The sequence below is a fragment of the Desmodus rotundus genome, chromosome 1, assembly GCF_022682495.2.
Source record: "Desmodus rotundus isolate HL8 chromosome 1, HLdesRot8A.1, whole genome shotgun sequence".
NCBI classification, from domain to species: domain Eukaryota; kingdom Metazoa; phylum Chordata; class Mammalia; order Chiroptera; family Phyllostomidae; genus Desmodus; species Desmodus rotundus.
Window position 1 is genome coordinate 159,178,997 of NC_071387.1, and position 25,501 is coordinate 159,204,497.

Genomic DNA, 25,501 nt, shown 5'->3' on the forward strand with positions numbered 1-25,501 from the left:
ACTTCACTTCAATATCACCTAACAGGCCACTAATGTCCATTATGAGGCTTATATGTACTTCTGAGGCTCTAGCTTTCACATGTTAATAGTTCATGATGCTTTGTTTGGTAATACAATTATACTGCAAAGCCATCTTTGTGAGAGATAAGTGAATAGTGAATTCATAACAATCCTAACACTTGTATGTGTGCCTTTGTGTGTTTGTGCCCATGTATTACAATGGCATGAATATCGGTTACTGACCTATGCATATTATGAGAACCACAACTATGGAGATGTTGCCTATAAATAGAATTCTATGCAAACTTATGTACTTGCTGACTCTAATATAGTGGTACCTCGATACTCATCGTTAATTCTTTCTGGAACTCTTGACAAGTGCCAGAACCAACAAGTATTGAACAATGAAACATTTTCCTTGTGAGGTAGCACTGTGACTCATAAAAGTTTTAAGCAAGTGTGAAGAGTTCCAGGCAAGCACTGAGTACTGAGACATTTTTCTTTTCTCACCAAAATGTGATGAGTACAGGGTTTGACAAGTTCTGAAGCTAACAAGTACTGAGGTACAACTGTACTGTTAATTTGTTACAAAGATGCTTTCAGGTATTGCATGCTCAAGGGTATGTTAGTATGTGACTTGCCCCAGAGGCTCTGGTTTTAAGATGCTTCTAATGGCTAATATTCCTATAAATTTGGAATTGGGTTTACATCAGTACTTGCTAGTTCTTTCCTAAAATTCCTTGCCTACCCACATATAACTGAGGAATAAAATATTAGACTAACTCTTCCTTAGGCATCACTTACTTAGGATATTTCGTTTGACTACATAGTCAGGACCTCACCTGCCTATGTCTATCCCTGGGTGGTAGGAGACTTGGATAAGTTTCAAGGGAAAACTTTGTTTTTAAAGGGCTTTGTATCCTGGCTCCTACATCCAGTTTTTTTCCCCCTCATGCTAAAGTTCGACTAACATTTTCAAAGCTCTAGCCAGTCCTGGTTCCATGACCATTTCACCCTTTTGCACGTTTTCTCTTACTGAATTTGGAATCAACACTTTGTGAGACAGTAAGGGATAGTGGAGAGAGTCTGGTTTTAAAGTCACGCTGACATGGGCTCGAATGCAGCTGACCTTAGACAGATTGCCCAGTCACTCTGAACACCATTATCTTCATCTATCAAATCACAGTAATTTTCATCTCCGCAGTTGCTTTATAAATTGAGCTCTCACACATAAAATGACTAGTCATAAGTGTATTTTTTCTCCACTTGTGAATCTCCAAACTTTTACTAACAATGAGCCATCTAAGTCAGCACTTATACAAACCCCTGTAGTATTTTCCTAATGGGATTTCCTGGAAGCGACCAACAATTTTCCTCTCTGACCAAGTTATGATATGTTTTGGACATGATAAAGACGCTTACAGCTTTTTAAATATTTATGTTCTCTATGCTGCACATGCCAACTGTGTTTGCTCTCTCCATTTCTCCATGTGCCAAGGAGACAAGTCAAACAGCGTGAGAGGAAAATACTGTCAGGACACAAAGTAACCTTGTCTAATGTGTGCTTTGTGCAGATGAAACCTTAATGGAAAAGAGTGGAGACTGCTCCCTGGTTGCACAGTGATACCTTGATTAACAAATCACACGGGAACAAAGCTCCTTTATAAGCAATTCAGCTGAGTAAATTTTTATTTTAAAACTTCATGAATCAAATGAAATAGTGCTGGCTGTGTCATATATTTCCAGTAATATTCTGGGTAAGCTACACTTGTGCACAAGACAGAAATACCTCCTGACAAAGTGTCTATTAGTATTAAGGTGACAAGGTGATTCTACGAAAAGCTGTGGAGCGACTTCAGATAAACTTTTCTGTACCACTATTGTAATCACTATGTTCTCTCCTCCACAAACACCCAGCCATAGACTGTTACCCTCAGAGTCTTGCTGCTCTCAAAAATCCCTCCCTTTAAAAACAGGAACCAAAATGATTCACACTTTGAATTAAAAGTTCGTGTTACCTTACATTGCTATTACTTAGTATTGTCTCAATGCGGGCTGAAAATTAGTGCTACTGAAAGAGATTCTGACTTAATTGGTCTGAGGGGGAGCCCAGACTTTGGCATTTGAATACAGATTCAGGGTTGGGAACTACAGCTTTAACATTAAGCTGTGTTTGCATATTGTGGCCTTTTATTTCATAATACCCATGTTTACCTAAGTGTAGACTGTAGAACACTTAGTTCAAAGCCACTTGGAGTGCCTTTAAAATGTAGGTTCCTGTGTCCTCACCACAGAATCAGCACTAATGAATCCTGAAATATGTGGTATGCATGAGTGAGTGTGTTTGCATGTGTGGTGTATGTGCATGAGTGATGGCGGCTGAGGCAAGAGCTACAATATTCATGCTTAACCAGCATTCAAACTGATTCTGGGTCACTTTAAGGCTGAATAACTCCTATTTTAATTATAACTTCTAACTCATAACATGATATTTCAACTATCAACAATGCCTTTTAATTCCTCTTTGCTGGGTGAACATTCCCACAAAGTGGTTGATGGAGGGGTATTTGTATGTTCAAAGTATGGAAAAAGTCTCTATAAAGAGAACGGTTTGTGCAACATCGATGCAACCTGGCAGCCAAGCAGAGGGGACTGTAATGCGCATGTGTGAACAATGACAACTTCACTGTACTAGTCAATGAGGGTAATAGATGCCATTGAGTGAGAATGTGGATTGTGTGGCAATAACATTCACAATGACTGAGCAAGCAGAGCAATGGATCTGCATCAGATTTGGCATTAAGCGTGAACATTCCTCCGTGGAAACTATTCAGATGATTCAGAAGGCTTTTGGTGACAATGCAATGAGTGACTGGCAGTTTCATCATGACAGCGTGCCTGCTCATGCACCCATCTCATGCACCCCATCTCATGCACCCCATCTCATGCACCCCATCTCATGCATCCCATCTCATGCACCCCATCTCATGCACCCCATTTCATGCATCCCATCTCATGCACCCCATCTCATGCATCCCATCTCATGCACCCCATCTCATGCATCCCATCTCATGCATCCCATCTCGTACACCCCATCTCATGCATCCCATCTCATGCGTCCCATCTCATGCATCCCATCTCATGCACCCCATCTCATGCACCCCATCTCATGCATCCCATCTCATGCATCCCATCTCATGCATCCCATCTCATGCACCCCATCTCATGCACCCCATCTCATGCATCCCATCTCATGCATCCCATCTCATGCATCCCATCTCATGCATCCCATCTCATGCAGTTTTTTGGTGAAAACGTCAAGTCACCCAGGTGACTCATCCCCTATACAGTTCAGATTTGGTGCCCTGTGACTTCTGGATTTTCCCAAAACTAAAATCAGTTTTGAAATGAAAGAGATTTCAGACCATTGAAGAGATTCAGGAAAATACTACAGGGCAGCTGATGGCAATTACAACAAAGGATTTTGCAGTGTTTTGAATAGTGGGAGAAACACTGGGAGAACTGTATAAGGTCCCAATCACCTACCTCGAAGGAGACCGAGTCATCATTGTCCTATGTACAATGTTTCTTGTATCTTGTATCTTCAGTAAATGTCTCTATTTTTTCATATTATATGACTGGATACCTTCTGGACAGACCTCATTGTATATAATATTTTAAACAATACTATGTGTAATAATTATAGTAATTACACTCAATCTAAATAAAGTCAATTTTATTTGTAAAAGTAAAGAAAAATGAAGGTTAGACATTTGAATGTTTTTTCCTAATACACACATATTTTGAAGTATGAGTATATAAATGTTAACTTCATGTAAATACTCATTAATCTGTCATTATCTTATGATCTAGCTACATATTTTTAATACATACACAAAATTACAAGCCAAGAGCTTGTCGTCACTCTTTAGAAATATAGAATCTCAATCTCTCTGTCTCTTTCTTTTTCTCTCTCTCTCTCCCCCTGCCCACTCCCACTGTAGCATCAGAGGAAGAAGAACCAACTTCAGCAGGTAAATTTCCTATTCCGTAAAGATAATTCCTATTTTATTTAGTGACCTTAATAATGGAGAAACAACCCTTTGAAGTATATATCTTAAAGTTTCAACCAGAAAACTGGCACAGTTTTATTTACTTGTTTGTTTTTACTGGACCCACTGTCCCAAACTAAAGGGCTGTGGAGTTTTAAATAGAAATAGAAAAGAACAGAGGAAAACATAACACAACATATCACATCAACGTTAAAGCATGGCGTCAGCAAAACGCCAAAAACAATTAAATGAGAAGAAAAAACTAAAGTGATAAAATGCAGGAAAAATAATAAAAATGGGGAGAATAAAGTAAAATGCTAATGTATACAGATTTAATCCGTAAACTATGGATTAAAATGACTATTTTTAAAACAAATGTGTGCAAGACTTATCTGAAAGTATAGGTCTCTAGTGGACGCTAGTACTGAATGAATGACTCATTTAATGTTTGCGAAGTGTGGGTATTATGGGCCTAGCAGGCTTCCTTGGCTACCTTTATAGACATTGCGTAACAAATCTAGGTTGTTTTTCCCCCACAGGTACACAGAATTGGATTAATTATAACTCAGTAATTATGACAAATTCTCATTTTTCAGAACTATTTTTAAAGAAAATACAAGTTTTATCCCAAATAACATTTAATGTGAAAAAGTCAAGACAGGAAATAGAACTCTGAGAAAATTAATGAAATGCTAGTTGTTTCACTTGTGTTATAATGCTGCGAAATGATAGGGCCCTTTCCCTTCATGACAGGGCATATTTGGTTTGCCTTATATTTAGAATTATTATCACTGCCATCATTAAAACATAGAAGTGACCCCTTCTCCCCTCATATGATTTGGGTTAGTATATTTTTATGTTTCATTCAGCCTTGACCTATTATTTTTCAAACATGCCTTTTTCTTCTCATTTGAACCTCTAAACTATCATCAAAAAGCAAGTGCATTTTTGTGTTGATTTGTAAAGAGCACGCAAAATATGTTACATCCCATTTCTCCTCATGGGGACATGAGCCCCTTAGCCAATATGGAGCATCATTTTCAGCTGTGAATGTTCAGATGGGCTGCATTAGTCTAAAGGAACATGATTTTTAGCAACTGAGTTACTAGGGCAGTTTCACCTAACACTCGCTTCTGTAACTATTAAGTTTCTTTTATCTTACATTGAATTTTATGTTTAGACTTTTAAACAACTTATTTCATTGAGTGTAAAAATACATCTATGAACTATGCAAGAAATTCCTTTCAACTAGGTTATATCCCAAGATCTAATTACAAACTAATGAGATTCGTATTTTTAAAGCTGCCATAACAGATACTGTGCTTCCAAATGAATCACCTTTAGAGATGATAAGTATAATCCAATTATGTTGCTATTGCTCAACTAATATTTCAAAACTTCCTTTTGAAATTTTCTTCAGAATTTCTTTATGAGATTGCAGCATCAATTATTTCCCTGTAGTTACAGAACTGTGGTACTGAATTCATCAGAATTTGTCCAATATGTCTTCAAAAAGAAAGATTTGCAAATATTAAGAATATGTGTGTGTGTATCTGTGGGTGTGAAATGCAGATCAGTTTGCAACTTTAAAATCAAGTCAGTTTAACAGCTTTGAAAGGTGATCATGTTAATGTTAAATTTCATAAAATAATACTGTTTAAGAAAGTTAAGTTGGTGTGGCTGATACTCTCATGTTGCATAAATCCAATGGTCATTTATGATTTATTTAAATTTTATAATCATGAGAGGCTTCATAGACAGATTATAGCAATACTGTTGTCTATGTCATTTAAAAGATTAGGACATTTACTTTAAAAAACTATTAGAAATGAACTAATCTATATGGAATTCAATTTATTCGCTATAAGGTATATTAAACCAGGCTTATTCATATATACATTTCCTCATTCTTTTTAATTTACTTGATCTTATTAACTATTATTTTAATTATCTGGAGATACCACTTATCTACCAAATTGAGAACATCGCGAGAACTAAAACAATGGCAAGAAATAATAGCAAGATTTGACTTTGGCTGGTAAACATACAGCGCAATATACAGATGATGTATCTTAATGCTTTATTTCAAATCATACACTTGAAACCTATACAATTTTATTAACCAATGTTACCTCAATAAAATTTAAAAACAAGGGCAAATTGGAAAGTGTTATTGAATAAGATCAAGATCAGAAAATGACACACTGGAGAGCTTGTAGTTATACAGAAATCAGTGGCAATAGTTAAAATTACAATTTAACTGTTTCTGTTCATATTACCTAAAAACAAAGCTTTAATCTTTTTCTTTCTATCTTGCCTAAGGGGAAAATTTTTATTGCTTTAATTGTTTTTTAATATCAAAGAAAGGTACTAAGTTTGGGTTTATATAAAAATAACTATTAATATTGAATTAAATCAAGAACAATTATGATCTGAAGAATGAAATTTCAGATGAACGTAAATGGTAAAATCTTTTTAGCAATCAGCTAAATTAAAATAGACAACTACAAAAGCCATAGTGCTCTTCATATGTTTACAAAATGAAAATTTCATAATTTATTGAATATACAATTGTGTTTATGGCCTATTAACATCAGAGACCAGTTGGTTATGATGGCCGAGGTTACCCCCTGGCTACAATAGTTTACATAGTAGACTTCTTTCGACCTTTGTGATGCCCAGGAGAGATGAAGGAAACGGTGGTTTGGCATAGCAGTGCTTCAGCATCCTCCTATGTTCCTTCCAAATCTTTTAACATGTTTAATCTTTTAAATGCTCAGCTTGGCCATTGAGGAAGTACACCTAAGGACACTAGTAATCTGCACACATATAGTGTAGCATTGGCTAACATGGGTTTATATATAAAACATGGCTATAAGTACAAAATATGTTTCATAAAGAAGTCTCACGCAGGGTTTTATATACACACACGTTTAAAGGAAATGTGTTGTACATGTGCACAGCTAATTACTGCACAGGATACAGTAATTAGATGTTGTTCTCTAACTTTTGAAATACTCAATTTTACTTCTATGAAAACATTACTTCTATTTACAGTACCTTTTTTGATTTTCTCAACTTTGCTACAGAATTATTTTATATTTCTTTCCTGTTTTCTGTAGAATCTAATTCTTAATGGCTAAGTATGCTCTATTATTCTACAGCTCACACATTTTGAAGAAAAATGATATCTTACCATATTATCCTCTAATGAACAAGAGTTGCTTTTGCATTCTGATCTTAATGCTTTATTTCCTTGGGGGTCAGAAATTGAGCTTCACATTCCTAATTTTTACATTTGTTATAAATTTTCTCTATTTTATATGGAAATGAATATTTCCTCTCTAGTGCCTGGAGAACAACTTTACTAATTATTTTATCAAGTATATTCTTGTTCATAAATATATGTTAAACAGGCTTAAGTATTAACACTTAATACGTAAACCCCCAAAAGTTGTGTTTGCTATGATCTCTGAAAAACAGAAACAAGTCATTATCTGCAGATTCTCATTGGAACAGGGAAAAAGTCTGTGCTTCTGAAGACTCAGCTTTGATCAGTTTTGTAAAAAGACATAGTGAAAAGACCAAATAGTGTCCACTTTTTTTTTACTGAAATAAAATTTCCTCATTGGGAGTATGTGATAGTGATTTTGAACCATGAGAAAAAGAAAGTTATTTCAATTTATGTTATATGTAGATAGTATTTTTTCATATTTTTACTGAGATAAACTTCACTGTACTAAACAATTGTGGTATCAGCAGGGAATTTGGAAGATTTATACTCCATATCTTTCCGTTTAAACAAGTTTAAGTATTAAACTAATAAAAGAGGGGAAATAGTGTTTATACCTTTATTTATATATATATATATGTATATATATGAATATAGATATAGTTATATAACCTACCATCTTTTCCCAAAAGTGTAAAACCGAACTTCAAATAAACAGTTAAAAAGTTTAAGATCTTCTTGTCAAGAAATATATAAAATAATTAAAATCCTTCATAATAAAGCTTGAAGCTATCGTTTCTTCAGTAATGCATATTAATATCTAACAATGCATATATTAAAAAATAATCACGTATTGTGACATGACTATCTGTAGCAGAAAAGCCAATTTAATGTTGCTTAAATAATAAGAGATTTTATTGGCTCACAGAATTTAACATGAGGAGTTCAATGATGTCACTTAAAATCTGGTTTCTGTTTTTCTTTCCCTGATTTTCCTGCTTTGTCTTCTGTGGTGTGCAATTTATCTTCATCTCCACACAGGTCTCCCTTGGGGTAGCGATATATCTGCCAACAGCTGCTGTGGCTGTATGCATCTTTATTCATGTCCAGAGAGGACAAAGAAGTGACATTTGTTCCCCTGCCTTCAAAGCAAGGGTCCTGAGATCTATTCTAATTGGACAGACTTAGATCCCTCCTGCCGCTGTTAAACAACCAGCCAGTCAAGACCCTCCCCTGGAGCAAGAGGTGGATTTTAGCTTTCTATCAAGATCAGAAGCCATGTGGCTGAGGGGAAGGGTACTCTTTAGGAATGGAAAGAGTGAAATGCGTATTAGGTGGATGGTTAATAAAGCCAATAGGAAGGAACCATGATAACACTCCTGTCACTGTTTAGTATCTTCTCAGTTTTTCTCCTACAGCTTGATATGTTTTTCATACAATTTTATAATTTTTTCCCTTTTCATTGAACTTATTGTGGTGACATTGGTTAACAAAATTCTCCAGGTTTCAGGTGCACAGCTGTACAACACATCATCTTTACACTGTGTTGTATGTTCACCACCCCAAGTTGAGTCTCTGTCAATCACAAATTATACCCCCTGCACCCTCCTCCAGCTCCCCGACCCCCACCCCTGCTCCCCTGCATTCACCGCATGATTATCTGTATCCATGAGCTTTTTCTCTTTTTTTCTTTCTTGTTCAATCCCTCCGACTCCCCACCTAGACCTCCTCCCCAAGAGCTGTCAGCCTACTCTCTATGTATGAATCTGTCTCTGTATTGCTTATTAGTTCACTTTGTTCATTAGATTCCACATGTGAGTGAAATCACATGGTACTTGTCTTTCTCTTACTGGCTTATTATATGAGACCTTGGAAATCTGTGAAGAACTTAAACTCGATACACATCTTAGTAACAGCAAAGTCTAGAATTGTACTTTCAGTATTATATTTTGTGACTTAAAATCTCAACTTCACCATATCCTTATTTTTTTCTCACATGCAAAAGCATTTTTTTCATGTTTGCCAAAACTGTGTATATACATTATCTATATTTAATTGATCTTTCTTTTTTGCATTCATGATCTGTTTCTACAGAAAATACCTTACTTACTCAGCTCTATATATTAGGTGCTGCTGAATATAATCATTCTTTCCACATTTGAAATAGTGATACTTATGTTAAATTTTATTGTCCAGAAAAATTCCTAAGACTGTTGAATAACATCATTGGTTAAGTTACCTCAGGCTGATACTATCTTATTAGATGTAGAAGAATTTTTACCATGAACCTGTGCAAAGTCACAATAATTGTATGTTTGAAGTATTAGAAAGTAGCCATTCAAATTTCATCAATTTTTGAGCTCAGGAAAAAAATAAATGACTTAATCTTTACATATATGTTGCTAGACCATTAAAAATTCAATTATTTGAAACTCACCCCTATCATAATGTTGAAAAATAATTCCATAGGTACAAATCAAACTTTGATTAAATGTTTGTAGAAATTTTACATTATTTCAATTAGTAATAATTTTCATATTGTTTTCCTTAAGAATGCTGAGAGAAAAACCAAAAACGAAAGCCAAATTAATGATAAGATTAAGTACTGAAAAATCATCAAAGTTTAAAAAAATAGTAACAAAGATATATAAATAGAAAAGGAGAATGTATAAGTCAGGGTTCTTCAGGGAAGAAGAACAAAAAGGATGTGTGTGCATGCATAAATATGTAGAACAAAGAGATTTATATTAAGAAATTAGCTCACATGATTATTGGGGCTGGCAAGTCCAAAATCTGTAGGGAAAAGGAAACAGTTGGAAACTGGATATCTATGTTATTATCTCTTAAAAATATATTTTATTGATTAAGCTATTACTGTTGTACCAATTTTTCCCTTTGTCCCCTCCACAGAGCACCCCCACTTTCTCAGGAAATCCCCACTCCATTGTTCATGTCCATGGGCCATGCATATAAGTTCTTTGGCTACTCCATTTCCTATACTGTATTTTACATCCCCATGGCTATTCTGTAACCACCTATTTATACTGCTTCATCCCCTCACCTCTTCCCATCCTTCCACAACCCCCTCCCATCTAGCAACCAAAAATGCTGTCCATATCCATGATTCTGTCTCTGTTCTTGTTTGCTTAGTTTGTTTTTTGGATTCAATTTTTGATAGATAAGTATTTACTGCCACTTTATTGTTCATAGTTCTGATATTTTTCTTGTTCTCTAATAAGTCTCTTTAACATTTCATGTATAGTAGTTTGGTGGTGATGAACTCCTTTAGTGTTTTCTTATCTGGGGAGTTCTTTATCTGCCCTTTGATTCTAAATGACATCTTTGCTGAGTAGAGCAATCCTGGCTGTAGGTCCCTCCCTTTCATAACTTTGAATATTTCTTGTCAGTCCATTTTAGTCCACAAAGTTTCTTTTGAGAAATAAGCTGATAGTCTTTTGGGGACTCCCATTTTGGTAACTAACTACTTTTCTTTTGTTGCTTTTAAGTTTCTCTCTTTATCTTTCACCTTTGGCATTTTAATCATGATATGCCTTGGAGTGGGCCTCTTTGCATCCGTCTTGTTTGGGACTCTCTGTGCTACCTGGACTTGCATGTCTATTTCCTTCACCAAATTAGGGAAGTTTTCTTTCACTATTTTTTCAAATAGATTTCCAATTTCTTGCTCTTGCTCTTCTCCTTCTGACACCCCTATGATGCAAATGTTGGAAAGCTTGAGGTTGTCCCAGAGGCTGCTTACACTGTCCTCATTTTTCTGAATTTTTTTTTCTTCTTGTGGTTCTAATTGGTGGTTTTTTGCTTGCTTATGTTCCAAATCATTGATTTGAGTCTCGGCTTCATCCACTCTACTGTTGTTTACCTGTAAATTGTTCTTTATTTCAATTAGTGTATCATTCATTTGTGACTAGTTCTTTTTTAAGCTGTTGAGGTCCTCACTAAATTCTCTGAGATTCCTTAAACCAGTGTTTTGAACTCTGCATCTGATAGATTGCTTATCTCCATTTTGTATAGTTCTTTTTCTGGAGTTTTGATCTGTTCTTTCATTTGGGCCACGTTTCTTTTTCTCCTCATTTTGGTAGCCTCCCTGTGTTTGTTTCTGAATGTATTAGGTTGAGCCTCTATAACTCCCTTTCTTGGTGACATGTCCTAATGCAGTCGGTGTCCTGTAGGTTCCTTTGGCCCAGCCTCCACTATGACCCAAGTTGGGTACTTGAGGTGTGACCTTTGTGTATGCTGAGTAACCCTCCTCTTGTAGTTGAGCCTTGATTGCTGTTGGAAGGTCAATGGGAGGGATTTACACAGGCCAGTCAGCTTCAAGGACTGGCTGTGTCCACTGATCACTAACCTCTGTCCTCCGTGGAAGATCAGCTGTACAGAGATAAGATAGTGGTACTCCAACATGGTCTATAGTTATCCACTGGGTGTTTGGACACTGGGGTTTCCCAAGTGGTGCAGGCCAAGGTCAACCCCTACCAGTGTTGCACCTGAGACTACCCTGCATGAGCTATAAAGCAATCTGAGATGGTTGCTACTTTTTCTGGGTTTGAAGGTCCCCAGGCAAAGTCAAGCTCTGAGTCTATGCTGGCTGCTGCTAGTGCCGGGCCTGTGGCCAGTTATCAAGAAGTATGGGGGCTAGGGGCTCACTGAGGCAGGTGGTTGTTTGTTTGAGAGGATTTAGGAATTGGTGAAGCATGAGCCAAGACCAGCCATTCATATGAAAAAGTCACAGTTAACAGTTTGGGTGGGCTCTTAGGTGGGTGGGACAGAGTCTCTAGGGCAGGGCAAATCATGTTAACCAGGTTGATGGTGTCTCAGGTATGGGACCCTTCTTCTGGTTCCATGGCTCCGTCAGGGGGAGAGTTTAGAAAAGGGACAATGGCCTCTGCCTGCCTTTCTGTCTGGGAGATACCTATCCCTCAGCTCTCACCTTGATTCTAGACACATCATTTCCCCTCTGTATGCCATTGGTGCCTTTCAAGCTGCTACCCCAGTGCTGGAGCTTAGAGGGAGTGAGTCCAAGTAAGTTTACTGTGTGGGTTCTTTAAGAGAAACTGCTTGGGACTCCAGATGTTTCTTCCACCGTCTCAATCCCTGCTGGTTTTTGCAGCCAGAAGTTTTGGGGACTTATGTTCTTGGTACTAGAAACCTGGGTTGGGGAGTTTGGTGTGGGGCTGGGACTTCTCGTTTCCAAGATATCCCTCCTGAGTTTTTATCAACCACATATGGGTGTGGGACCAATCCATTCCAAGTCTCTACTCCTCCTACCTGTCTGGATAAATGTAGATACTTTGGTTCCTTAGGTGTCAGACTTCCATTCAACTCAATTTCTGATGGTTCTGAGTAATGGTTGTTCTGTAGTTTAGTTGTAATTTTGATGTGATTGTGCAGGAGGCAAACTGACTTTGCCTATGCCACCATCTTGACCAGAAGTCTCTGATTCTTTTTTCTTCTTACTCTGTCTTTGTTACAGTCTTAAGGCAAAGTTCTTTCTTCTTAGGGAAACCTCAGTTTTTGCTCTTAAAGCCTTAAATTGATTAGATGAAACACCCATATTACTGGTAATCTGCTTTACTTAAAGTCAACTGATTGTAGATATTAATCACATCTACAAATTACCTTCATAACAACTTCTAGAGTGGTATTTGACAAAGCAACTGGACACTATAGTCTAGCCATAATTGATAAAATTAATTTTTATATTTTAAATATTAATTTTTAAAATTTTTATCTTAACCAACACAGACAATGAGTAAAAATTATATAAACACAAACTATTTAAATTTTCAACATCTATTTCAGAAAAATAAACAGATCAAGAATAATTTTCAATGTTTAATAATAATGCATGTTGCCCCACTCTCTGAGCCCACATAGGTTTCCTGGTTCTTTAATTTCTAGTCCTCTATCCATTGATTGGATTCATCTTTAATGCCATCTCCAATTGTCTAGGTCAATTTTTTTGCTGACTTGAGTTTCACTTCAAAGTTCAATAGACATGAAACACTGAGAAGTATTAATTTTATATTCCAGAGATTTTTGCTTCACAGATGACATTAAACTTTTTGTTTCATGTTGAGTAAGATAAAGCCCCATGGACTTGCAGCCTTAAGTTTATGCCTTTAGGTGCTTTTGTTTTCAGATAAATAGCTACTTCCTACCTCTAAAGTATTTTCCTTTTTCGGGTCTCATTATCCTCATCCATAAAATGAGATAATAATAGTGCCTATCTGAGAGGTCTTCTTAAGACTCTAACATGATGAGACATGTAAAGTGCTTACCACATGGTGCCCATTCTATGAGCACAGGGAGTCTAAGCTATTGTTTTTACTTATCATTAATGTTTGTGTCATATTATTGTTGTGAATTTGATTATGGTTATTAGGCAATACACTGAGTGTTCTATGTGCAGCACTTTATATAATTTCACAGGAAGGCAGAACAGCTAAAAGTATGTGTGTGTATATACACATACTTTGTCCAAAGTCTGTCCAAAAAGGTCTAGTCATTGTTAATATAATGAGAATGGTTTTGGTAACATCAATGTAATCTGGCAGCCCAAGAGAGTGGGCTGGAATGTGTAGGTATGAACAATGATGAGATTCAAGAAAATATGATGGGGCAACTGATGGCAATTGGGAGAACTGTGTGAGGTCCCAAAGTGTCTACTTTGAAAGGGACTGAAGCAACATTGTCCTATGTACAATATTTCTTGTATTGCATATCTTCTTAAATATATGTCTCTATTTTTCATATTACATGGCTGGATACCTTATGGACTGACCTCTGTCTGGCATCTCTTCCCTTTCAAAGCTGATTTTAGATTTGGGAAAACCAGAAGTCACAGGGAGCCAAATCTGAGCTATAGGGAGACTGAGTCACCTTGGTGATTTGGTGTTTCTCAAAAAAATTCTGTACAAGATGTGATGCTTGAGTGGGTGCATTGTCGTGATGAAACTGCCACTCACTCATTGCATCATCCTCAAAAGCATTCTGAGTCATCCAAATAGCATACATTTCTTTTCATTGTAAAATTTATATAGTTATTGAAGCATTTTTTATGCATGTACTAGAAAGCTATACATAATAACATGTACAAAATTTTATCTATTATTTTAAAGAACCATCTGATTGTTGGTTTAATTTATGGACCATGTACACTGTATTTTAAAATAATACATAATTTGTTTATTGTCTGTCCAGGCTAAATATAAACTCCCAGAAGGCTGGGAATTTTTTTTTGGTCTATTTTATTCACTATTGAATCTCCATGGGCTAGAACAAGTGTTTGGTACATAGTACACACTTAATTAGTATCTGTTGTATGATTGAATTAATGAATAAATTAAGTAAGCCACATTGAGTTTATGCTGATTTTAATCCACTGTCAACCCAAGAACATACATAGTTCTTTCTTATGAGATAAACTAAAGAGAGGAATAATGATAGATATATCTTCGAATTTAATAATGCAAAATAGAAAGAATAATATTATTAATTTGATAAGAATCTTAATGATGCTTTAAAATTACTTAAATCCCTCAGCAAAGCATAGGGCTATAACACTGATTTTTGTTTTTCTTCTCTTGTTGCAGTAGAAAACTGCAACAAGAAAATCTTTTGCTCGATGATTCTTTTCATGTGATATCCTAACAGTGTCAATAATTTAGCCATTATTAGTAATTACTAGATGGAAGTAATTACTAGATGGAAGCCACAACAGTGATTTTAAGAAGCTTCAAACCTGACAACAATCAAAATGTAGTGCAGGATATGGCAAATACTGAGCTGGTTCCTCGCAGGGATGGTGCACCCAGGGACAGACACGCTGGCAGGGCCACAGGGCCACAGGGCTTTCTGAGTTGGACTGCACGGGGAGAAAGAAGGAAAAGAAAGGGCCGGCTTTTTTTGTTGTACAGTAACTTCCTCATTCACGCATTGTTATTGATTCATGTCTCATTAAGCTCACAGACATTTTCAAATAATTCCATTTTCAAATGTATATGGATAGCAGATTTTTTAGGTCTTGAATAATACATTTTAAAATAAAATAAAGTATACTTTTCTGTAGTATTCTTAGAATGCATTTGCTTCAAAAATGTTACCCAAAGCAGAGTTTCAACTGCTAGACTTCACCACGATTTAAAGATGTTTCATATCTATTCATCTAATTTTCTGCTTCTCTAGACATAAATCCAAATGAGAAAATATTCAGTATTTATTTCATATCCAAATGAATAATATGTTACAGCATGTTGATTGTTTTGAAAGCTTACTAGGAGCTCTTGAAAACGAATGAACAAAGCAGTTCTCAAAAATAAAAAAAAGAATAAAAAACCACTATACATATCAACCAATGGCTTATGCTGAGGCTTTAGATGTTCTTCGGAAGATATTGTGATTCCCACCTGAGACCGAGGCCCTGAAACAATTTCATCCCATAACTTAATGTTTAAATGTGTTGGGAAGAATTGTGCAAATGCTAAGCTAATACAAACAAAACTAAAATAAGAATAATTAGAAACTGGATACATAGGGATTTCTTCCCAGAATTGTAACATTTTTACACTTACCTGCCAGCACATTGTTTTACAGTAAGTTTTATTTGTACAATCGCAAAGAAACCACTGGGAATTCTGATTCATCTTGGGTTCCTACTGATATTCATTAAACAGAGTGCTCAGGCAAGTTGTCGAACTTTGAAGATTTCTGAGAATTTATAGAGCTATAGCAGAAGGTGATTAGCATATTTTTAAGTAAGTTAAGTTTTCATACTGTGATTGTTTTCAGTCACCATTGTTCATATCATCCAGTTACTCTCTGCTCCTTGATAATTGGAAGCTGAGAGATAAAATCATTGATTCACACTGATTTTATCCTTATTCTGGAAATGAAGAAACCAATAAACTGGTCCTTTAAGGTGTTCTTTCATTCCACTTAGTGAAACCTGTGCCAGGTTTTAGGACTTGTCACGCCCTGTTTCTCCTCCCTAGGGGGCGGAACAGTCTCCTGTACATCCAGTCGTACCTGCTGTGCTCAGTCTGACTTCAAGCTTTAACTCACATTTGTCTGTCTACAGGTCGCTTTCCTTTCCCAGTATATCTCCAGAATCTATCCATCTTTTCACATTCATCTCAAGTCTTACATCTCTCCTCTGCTGTAATTCACACTGATTTCTGTTTTCCCGAATACCAACTTGTGTGTCTGTTAGGCATGTTCTCTCTGGCAGTTAATTGAGATTAGCATGACTGGGAAAGGGCTCCATTGTCTTAGAGAATTCAGGATCTCCCCTACTACCTTTCAAACAAATCATATTTGGTGTGAAAGAGGGATAGAATAGAGGTTGGGGAGCCAACAGTTTCTATTCTCTCGGGGATTTGTGTTCCTTTATTATGTACTGGATTTGCATTGGAATTGTTTGCTCTCCTGGACTGCGACTCACTCTTGACTGTGACTATCCTTCCACTGTATTCCCTTATTTCCATTTCAATTTTATCACTTGTTGGCAGAAAGAAAAATAGGTGAATATGAGTAATCTGTTTTGAATAAAACATAAACATTAACTGTGGTAAAGAGAACAGTCTTTTATCAAAATGCATTTTAGCCACTTGGGAGTCGAAGTTTAACCTTACTGTAATGAATACAGAAACTTTTAAGCTATTTCTATTTTACATTTTGCTTTCCTGATAATTTTGACATATAAATATCTCTGATATGCTTATCTATTTTTTTATACCTGGAAAATGTCCTTTGAGGGGGGATGGCGATAGGCAGTGAATTAGAACACGGTTAGATGCAATTGTAAGCTCTTTCTAGATTCAGGTAACAGAAGGCAGGTGTCTCACTGTGATGTGGAAAGGACCCTTGGGAAATAATCATATTGAGTAACTTGAAGGATAGAGCAGAAAATATCAGTAGATTGCCATGAGAAATGTGTCAAGAAACATTTTAATAGAATTTCTTCCACTTTATTTACCAGTGAACTGGATACTCAATAAATACACATATGTCTGTTGTTGAGCCTTAGAGCACTGCCAACCCCTCGACTCTGTGCTCTGTAGAAGGTGAGAATAGCCTTACTGCCCACCCTCTGTCACTAAGAAGTCAAGTTCCCCAGGTCCTTCAAGTGGACACAGCTTCTTTATAAGATTTTAAATATGATGGCCTTTGTGAAAGAGAGGCAGTCATTTGCAATGACCCATCTGACTTTATTGTTTTTCTTGTTCCTTGTCAGGTTGCTACCCCTCCCTTTTTGGGTAGGTTATTTGAATGTTTCTTGCTTAGTTCATATACTTTGGGGCTATCTAAAAACCTTACTGGAAAAAAGTGGGACACAGATATGTAGAAACATATATACATGACTATGTAGAAAGTTACTATTTTAACTTTCCAGGCTACTTCTAGGACACATTACATTTAAGAAATTATACAAAAATTAACCTTACGTCTATTAGCCTAAGTTTGCCTTAGGTCTATTTGCTCATGCTTATAAAATGATCACAATAGAAGAGAGAGGATTTGAAGAACTATTTTGAGATCACTAATATATTATTTCAAAGAAGAGCAGAAGACTCTTTGAAGGATACTAATGTTGCACTAATAATGGGCCTGCTGTATTTCCAAGTTAATTGGAAGTTAAGCAGACAAGAAGGGGTAGGCAGGTTACATGTAGACCTGAAGATGGAAATAATTGTATAATGAATAAAACTAGGTGTTTAATAGATATGCATGTGAATTTTTAAATAGAATTGAAGGAAAGGGCAGACTTAATTAAGCAATGGGCTGAACATCAAAAATATATTGAAAAAATTCAATTTAATGTTACCTACATATTGATGAAAATAAAGGAAATAACTAAGATAGACAATGTTCAAAATATTTTATTTTTAAAATTGATTGTGTTCTGTACTGTTAGTTTCAAGGAATATACATTCAATAGGCATTACTTCCTGAAGTTTTTGAAAATGAATTTGACTAAAAGGCTATGTAAAAGTGTAGTTTTTGCTTGGATAACTACTAACTTTCTTTTTTTAAATTATTTTTTATTTTCAACTATAGTTGTCATATCTTATTATATTAGTTTCAAGAGTATACCCCAGTGATTAGACATCATATAACTTAACAGGTGATCATCCTGATGAGTCTCACACCCGTCTGACACCATACATAGTTATGGACGTTTACTGATTACATTCCCTATTCTGTACCTTACATCCCCGTGACTATTCCATAACAACCGATTTGTACTCTGACTGCAGTGTATCAACTGTGTAGGGGCCCACTCTACACAGCTGGACTTACTTCAGCGGGGCTCCGACGCCTGCTGAGTCTACCTTTTGAGTGCCTTCTTGGTGGTGGTTGGGTGGTGGTGCTTTCATGTGGTCTGAACCTATCCCACCAAGTGTGCTGACTCTGTGGTCTCCCAGGAGGTGCAGGCACAGTTTTCTTCCTGGGACCACCTGGCATAAGCTACAAAGCAATCCACAGATGGCGGCTACTAGTGCTGGGCTTGGAGCTACCCAAGAGAGGTCAAGCTGTGAACCAATCAATGCAAGCTGCTGCTAGTGCTGGGCCTGGGGCTACTTAGCAAGAGGTACAGAGCTTGCTGAAACCAGGTGCTGCTTTTTGAGAGCATTTAGGAAAATTTGAAGCATGACCCCCAAATAAACCATTTGTATGGAAAAGCCACTAGAAACAGCTACAGTGAACCCAAAATTTGGGTATGCCAGGGCTGAAAGGAATCACCAGGCTGGGGCATACAGTGTGATGGAGTCTCAGATGAGGTGCCTGCCTGCTGTTTCTGTGGGGGAAGGAACAATGGCTTCTGCCAGCATTTCTGTTCAGGAGAAAGCTGCCCCCAAGCTCTTGCCCTGATGCCAAACAATTCAGTTCCTCCCCTTTGTCTCTGGTGCCTTTCTAGCTGCTGCCCACACGGTGGAGCTCAGAGGGATTCAATCCAAGTAAGTCTATGCATGGACCCTTAAGAGGAACTGCCTGGGATTCCAGAAGTTTCTGTCTTCCTCAGCCTCAATTCCCACTGCTTTTTACAGCCAAAAGTTATGGGGACTTCTCTTCCTGGCACAGGCACCTAGGACAGGAGCCTTACGTGGGGCTGGAAGCCCTCACTCCTCATGGGGGACCTCCACAGTTGATATATCCCACTTCTTGATTTTTATCTACCACACATGGGAGTGGGAACAGCCCATCCTGTACCTCTACCCTTCCTACCAGTCTCAGTGTGGTTTCTTCTTTAATTCTATAGCTGTAGGACCTACTCAACTCAATTTCTGGTAGTTTTGAATGATTGTTGTTTTGCAATTTAGTTGTAATTTTTATGTGATTCTGGTAGGAGGCAAGTACCATGTTTACCTATCTGTAATTTTGACAGAAGTCTAGATAACTAATAACTTTCTAATGAAGTATTTTAAATAAATTTTGTAATATTGGTAATTAGGTTGTATCACTATTTGTCCAATAAATCCTGTAAACATACTTTTCTAAAGTAAAAATGTACTTAGTGTTTTTCCTTTGCTATTTTAGAATAAAAGTACGAAGTAACACAAGTGGAAACCTGTCTGTAAAAAGTTAAAGGAAAGGGTTGTCAAGGAACATGTATAAAGGACCCCTGGACAAAGACAATGGGGGGTAGTATTGAATGTGGGGGATGGGGGTGGGTAGGGCGATGAGAGTAATGGGGGGATAATCGAGACAACTATAACTGAACAAAACGAAAAAAGAAAAAAAATCATCAAAAAAAGAGGAAATGCCCACAAGTAAAGGGTAAGAGTTGGCTAGTCAACACAATCTCATTTCCTCTCCTTACATAAACTCATTAGCAAAAGTGGCAAAAAAGAAAACCTTCAATCGATGGTGTTTTCTAATGTTAGAATACAATATTTGCGAGAATTGTTGATTATATCTAATGAATTGGCAAAAGCATATAACAATCCAATTTTTAAAAAAATGAATGTATCTATAGATATGTGCTTTCATTACTTCAAATTTGGCCTTTTTCTGACATAGTTAATATGAGAAGTTCAAGTATTTTCATTTAAATCATATAAAAAGAGTAGCTTTTTGTCCCTTAGAAAAATGTTGATGCTTTTTCTAAATATGTGATGAGCCCTTGAGCTAAAGTTCTTAACTGACACTTGTAAGAGTAAAACTTCCATTATGTTATTGATTTTATAATTGTATCTCACCTATGTGACCTATCGATTAAATTTTTAAAGTGCATTCTCTTTTAGGATTTCCCTGAAGATAACTTTGAATATATATCCAGCTCAGAGCTTCCCATGCATCTCATTAAACGTTATGACCCATCAAAAGGAAGTGTTGTTGGCACACCAAAATCAGCACTGAGATTCAAATTCCTTTAGAGAGAAATTTGTGGAGTTAATTTACCTATATGATTTAGACCTGTTAAGGGGTTCATTCAACATCTGTTGGGTCATCTTTGTTAGACATTTTTATCTGAAGAAATAAAAATATTCCTGGAAGTGGCATTTATTTAATTCTCTAGATTCTAATTTAGGCAAACATGAGGCCTGATGCTCATAAAGCACCTCATCTTTGAGATTTGTTCAGCTTAATGTTCTCCAGAATATTAATAAATTGAAAGCTGAGTATTTTTCACAGTTTGCTCACACAGTGCTTCACAGTATTTCTCACAAGTTAACCACTAAAGGCAAAATTCAGTAGTTTTAAATGATGAATCTAGTTAGTGTTCTCTGCAGCATCCATTATTTCTTCACATTTTTCTCTTGGCCTCAGTGACACCGTATTCTCAATTAGCTTTAAAAACGTCTGTTCCTATTTAGTGTCCTACTTCCTTTGCCTTTCTTTTGGATATAGTCTTCACTATCTCCTTGCCTTTCTTTTCTGTAATCTCACTCGACTTCTTCCAGTTCCTTTATAGATAGCACTCCCAAATCTGGATAACTGAACTTCTTAGTCATTCAATTCTCTAAAGAAATGGTGATGATGTAATTATTATTGAAATATTATATGTAAAAGACCTGGAGAATAACCAGTTTCGAGTACGTGAGGCTGATTTTTCTTCTTCCTCTTTCTATATTCTTAACCTCCTTCCTGAATTTCAGATTTCTATTTTCAGACATTAGCTAGACACATCTAATAGCTTATGTGTAAAAAGCAATATTTTTAACTTTTCCCCCTCTGCCCTCATGTGGTCTAACTCTCAATGAGGTTGCTCATTTTTCCGCCAGGCATAAAACACCCAACTGACCTTTAATTTCACTCTCTTCTTCAATATTACCTCTTGCAATCATTTGCTTCTTATTCTGCAATACTGTTAAGTCTATCTCCTACTTGTATGCCCAATCGACATTCCTGTAGTACTAAAAAAAATCTTTTTGCACAAACTTTGCTTAGCTAAACTGTTACATAATAAATTCATGAGACTCCAATTAATCTTGTCCAGCTAGTCAAGATTAACTTGCCTATGCCTCAGGTATAAGCCACACTCAAATCTCAGTGGCTTAACATACCATGTACATGAATAGGGGATCTCTGTTCATTGTAGGCACTCAGGGACTCAGACTAACACAGGTTATATTTCAACAGTTGCTTCTATACTCATGAAGCAGTGTGAAAGAGACATGGCAAATCACTCATTAGTTCTTAAAACACATATCAGAATAGCACACATCACTTCTCATGCTACTGGTCAAAGAAAGTCACATGACAACTACTAACTTGAACAAAATGGACACGTGCAATCCTACCTTGTGTCTGAGAAGAACTGGGATATTTGTGAAATCTTCATGATTATAATCTGACAATTATAAGGACTTCCACACTGGTTTTCTTGCCTACATTGACATTCCCCTTTCCCAAACTCTTTACAACAAAATTTTTGCGTAATAAGTCTGCTCTTAAAAAAATCCATTGCTTTTTCAGTGCTTATCACTGTATGTACAGCACATTGTACTTAATAGTAGCATAAACTGTGCTTTCACTTTGCATTTAATAGAATTCCTTGCAGATTTTTGCACATAACTAAATTGCTTTCATATTTTTAATTTAATTGGCAATATTCTAGTCTATTTCATAGTTAGTTATATTATGTCAAAGGTTGCTTAATCATTTCTCAACTTGTGGGAATTTGGATTATTTCAGGCACTTTATTTTTAGTCTATACAACATTTTTAAAAAGGTTGACTAAGTAGAGCTGAGCTCATTTGAAGACTGGGTTGTCAAATTAGCCTTACACAGATCAGTGATCTTACCCGATATCAAAACTTATTAATGATTTCAAGGATACAAGTAGTTAAGAGTCCCGGGGGAACTGAGGAGTTTTAGGATATTGAGGATAGCTTGCCAGGTCTTTCCTTCTGCATCGGATACATACTCTCTGACTCAGAAAAAAAGATATGAGATTGCTAAATATGGTACATGGATTACCATGTATATGGGGAATGTTTAGATAATGTTATCTTTATGCAGTTGAATAGTTTCTATGGCATTTGCCATAGAGCTATGCCTTATAAATTCATATATTGTAGATTTGTTTACCATAAGCACTCATAAACTAAACACATCCTGCTAAAAATATTCACAGATAAGCTTTCTCCTTCTAAACAAATATTTTATAACAGATAAGTTATCAGTACTTTTACAAAGCACTGAAACATCTACCTTTCTTTCCCTTGGATCTCCCCTGATAAAGGAGAGAAATGGATTATAAACCAATTGTTTAGCTGCTTTCTACACAAGACTCCACTGTATATATTTGGAAATTAGTATTCATATTTTTGATTATTTATTTGAGATTTAAGGTAAAAGCAATTAAAATTTTCATTACCCTAACAAAAATATTTGAAAAGATGTTATAAAACATCAAAATTTACCCCATCCCCTGCCTGAGCTCCTTATGCTTGATAAATAATATTAGGTTTTCCTGTGAGGAAGAATTTTAGTGGAAATCATGTGAACTGGAAGATTTCTTGTACTTTCTCCATATAAGAAAGTAGAATGTTTTTCTACTTTGTTAACCATTACGCCAATACTTCCCAAAGAAGTTGTTTTCAAACTATCAATGTCTAAATAATTAGCAATGCCTGTCTGCTACTAACAGTGGCCTGATTTGGACTTAAACATTTTATTTTTGTCTTTTGAAGAATGAACTTGGGTCCTATTAGAAACATTATATGACTAATCACCTCGGTTTTGTTAAGACAAGTACAATGTATCACAAAAGTGTGTAACAAGTTTAAGAATTTGGATGTCTCAATAAAAATATACTTCTACTTCTAAGTCTGAAATCTCATCAAATATCAGTTAAATATTTATGTATTTAAGATGATATAGCTATTCTGTGTGTAATGATTCTTATTTCAAAACGTGATTTTTTTAAACTGGGAAATAGCATGCCATATGTTTGGTTGCTCATGAATATTAATTAATTTATATGTCCAGTTTGGATTTTTGGAAATAAATATGCATCATTGCTTATGTGTGTTGAAGATCATTATAATCATGATTAATCTCTGTGAAAATTTAAACTCATTTGGGTTGATTCATTAATACTCTGCCCTTTTCAAAGTGATTTTACAGAAGCATCTTTAAACTCAGATACAAATCACACAACATTTATAATTCATATTCTAAATAAATTCATTTAAGAAAATTAAACCCTGAATGTAATCCTGATTGCAATCGCCTGGGTTTCTCTACTCTTTCAGGCTTCTGGGAGAATTGTACCAATATACGATTAGAAATGCCCACGTCTATAGATTTGGAAAGGGCTTGTTTTCCTCAATCATGACACACAGTTTGCTTCAGTCGCTCTCAGCTTGGCTATCAGCCTGTGCTCACTTTGTAGTCGGCCAGGGGATAAATTTCCAGGGCGCCTCCATAGGGCGCAGCTCACAGAACTCTCAGCTGAGCTGCGGTGTGACAGGAGGATGCTTGCGTTTCCTTTTACGTCTCACCACTGAAGGGCCTCCATCCCAATGACACAAAAGCTTCCTATTGCAAAGATTTTACTGGAGATTTGAGGCTGCCTGGAAGAAATAAAAATGACACAACAAATAAAAATAAATAAACTTGATGCTTAATCTGACTGTTCTTCAAATTAAGGAAAAAGAAACAGGAAGTGGAAACTCTTACATGATTTTCTCTTCATTGGTATACTCTACTCCAAGACTTGCTTCGTCATCTCAGCCGCCATGATTTTCTTTTCTTACTCTGAAATTTACCCCACTGTTTAATTCTCCCATTGCAGATCTCCTGCTTTCGGGGAATAGCAGAGACTTATCCAAGTATAAGAGATAAAGTTCATTAGGAAGCTTTGCTGGGTAATAAGTAAATAAATAAATAAATAACCGACCAACCTACCTCCCCCTCCCTAGGATGTTCTCACTTTGGGCTGGATCACATCTGGGGGCCTGCTGTGTCCCATTCACTTACAATTGAACGTTCAATATATGAAGATGTGTCCAGAAAGTATCCAGCCCAATACTATGAAAATTGGAGACATTTATTGAAGAAGATACAAGAAACATTGTACACAGGACAATGATGTCTCAGTCCCCTTTGAAGTAGGCCCCTTGGGACCTCACACAGTTCTCACAGTCACCATCGTCTGCCGCAACATATTTTCCTGCATCTCGTTGACAGTCTGAAATCTCTTCCCTTTCAAAGGTGATTTTAGTTTTGGGAAAAGCCAGAAGTCAAAGGCTACCAAATCTGGGGTGTAGGGAGCTGCAACACCTGGGTGCTTTGATGTTTCACCAAAAATCTCTGCAGGAGACGTGATGCATGAGCATGCATGTTGTCATGATGAAGCTGCCAATCACCAGTTGCCAATAGCTGCGGTCTTTGAATCACCCAAATGGTTTTCACAGAGGAATGTTCAAGCTTAATGCAAAATTTGGTGCAGAATTGGTGCTCTACTCAATCCTTTTGAATGTGGCAGGCACACAGTACACATGCTCACTCAAGGACATCTACTGCCCTCACTGACTAGAACAGTGAAGTCGTCATTGTTCATAGATGCACATTCCAGTCCACTCTCCTCGGCTGCCAGGTTACATCAATGTTGCCCAAACCATTCTTGTGATATGAACTATGGCTGGACTTTTTCCAGACAGACCTCATATGCAGTATAAGGATTTTTCATCTTTTTCCAAAAGTGGTTAGAAAAGGTGGTGATTGTTCTTCTGGTTATATGTGACTG

General features: G+C 36.4%; 1 protein-coding gene across 2 annotated transcripts in view; it reads left to right on the forward strand.

The window, feature by feature from the left end:
• EDIL3 (EGF like repeats and discoidin domains 3) overlaps positions 1 to 25,501 on the forward strand; it is a 376,589-nt gene that overhangs the window by 146,026 nt on the left and 205,062 nt on the right. The window contains exon 3 of one of the 2 annotated variants that reach the window (XM_024563551.4): positions 4,005 to 4,034. The exons of the other annotated variant lie outside the window; for it this stretch is intronic. Coding sequence (XP_024419319.1) covers positions 4,005 to 4,034 — 30 coding nt within the window. The remainder of the gene's footprint in view (positions 1 to 4,004; positions 4,035 to 25,501) is intronic. 2 annotated transcript variants of the gene reach the window in all.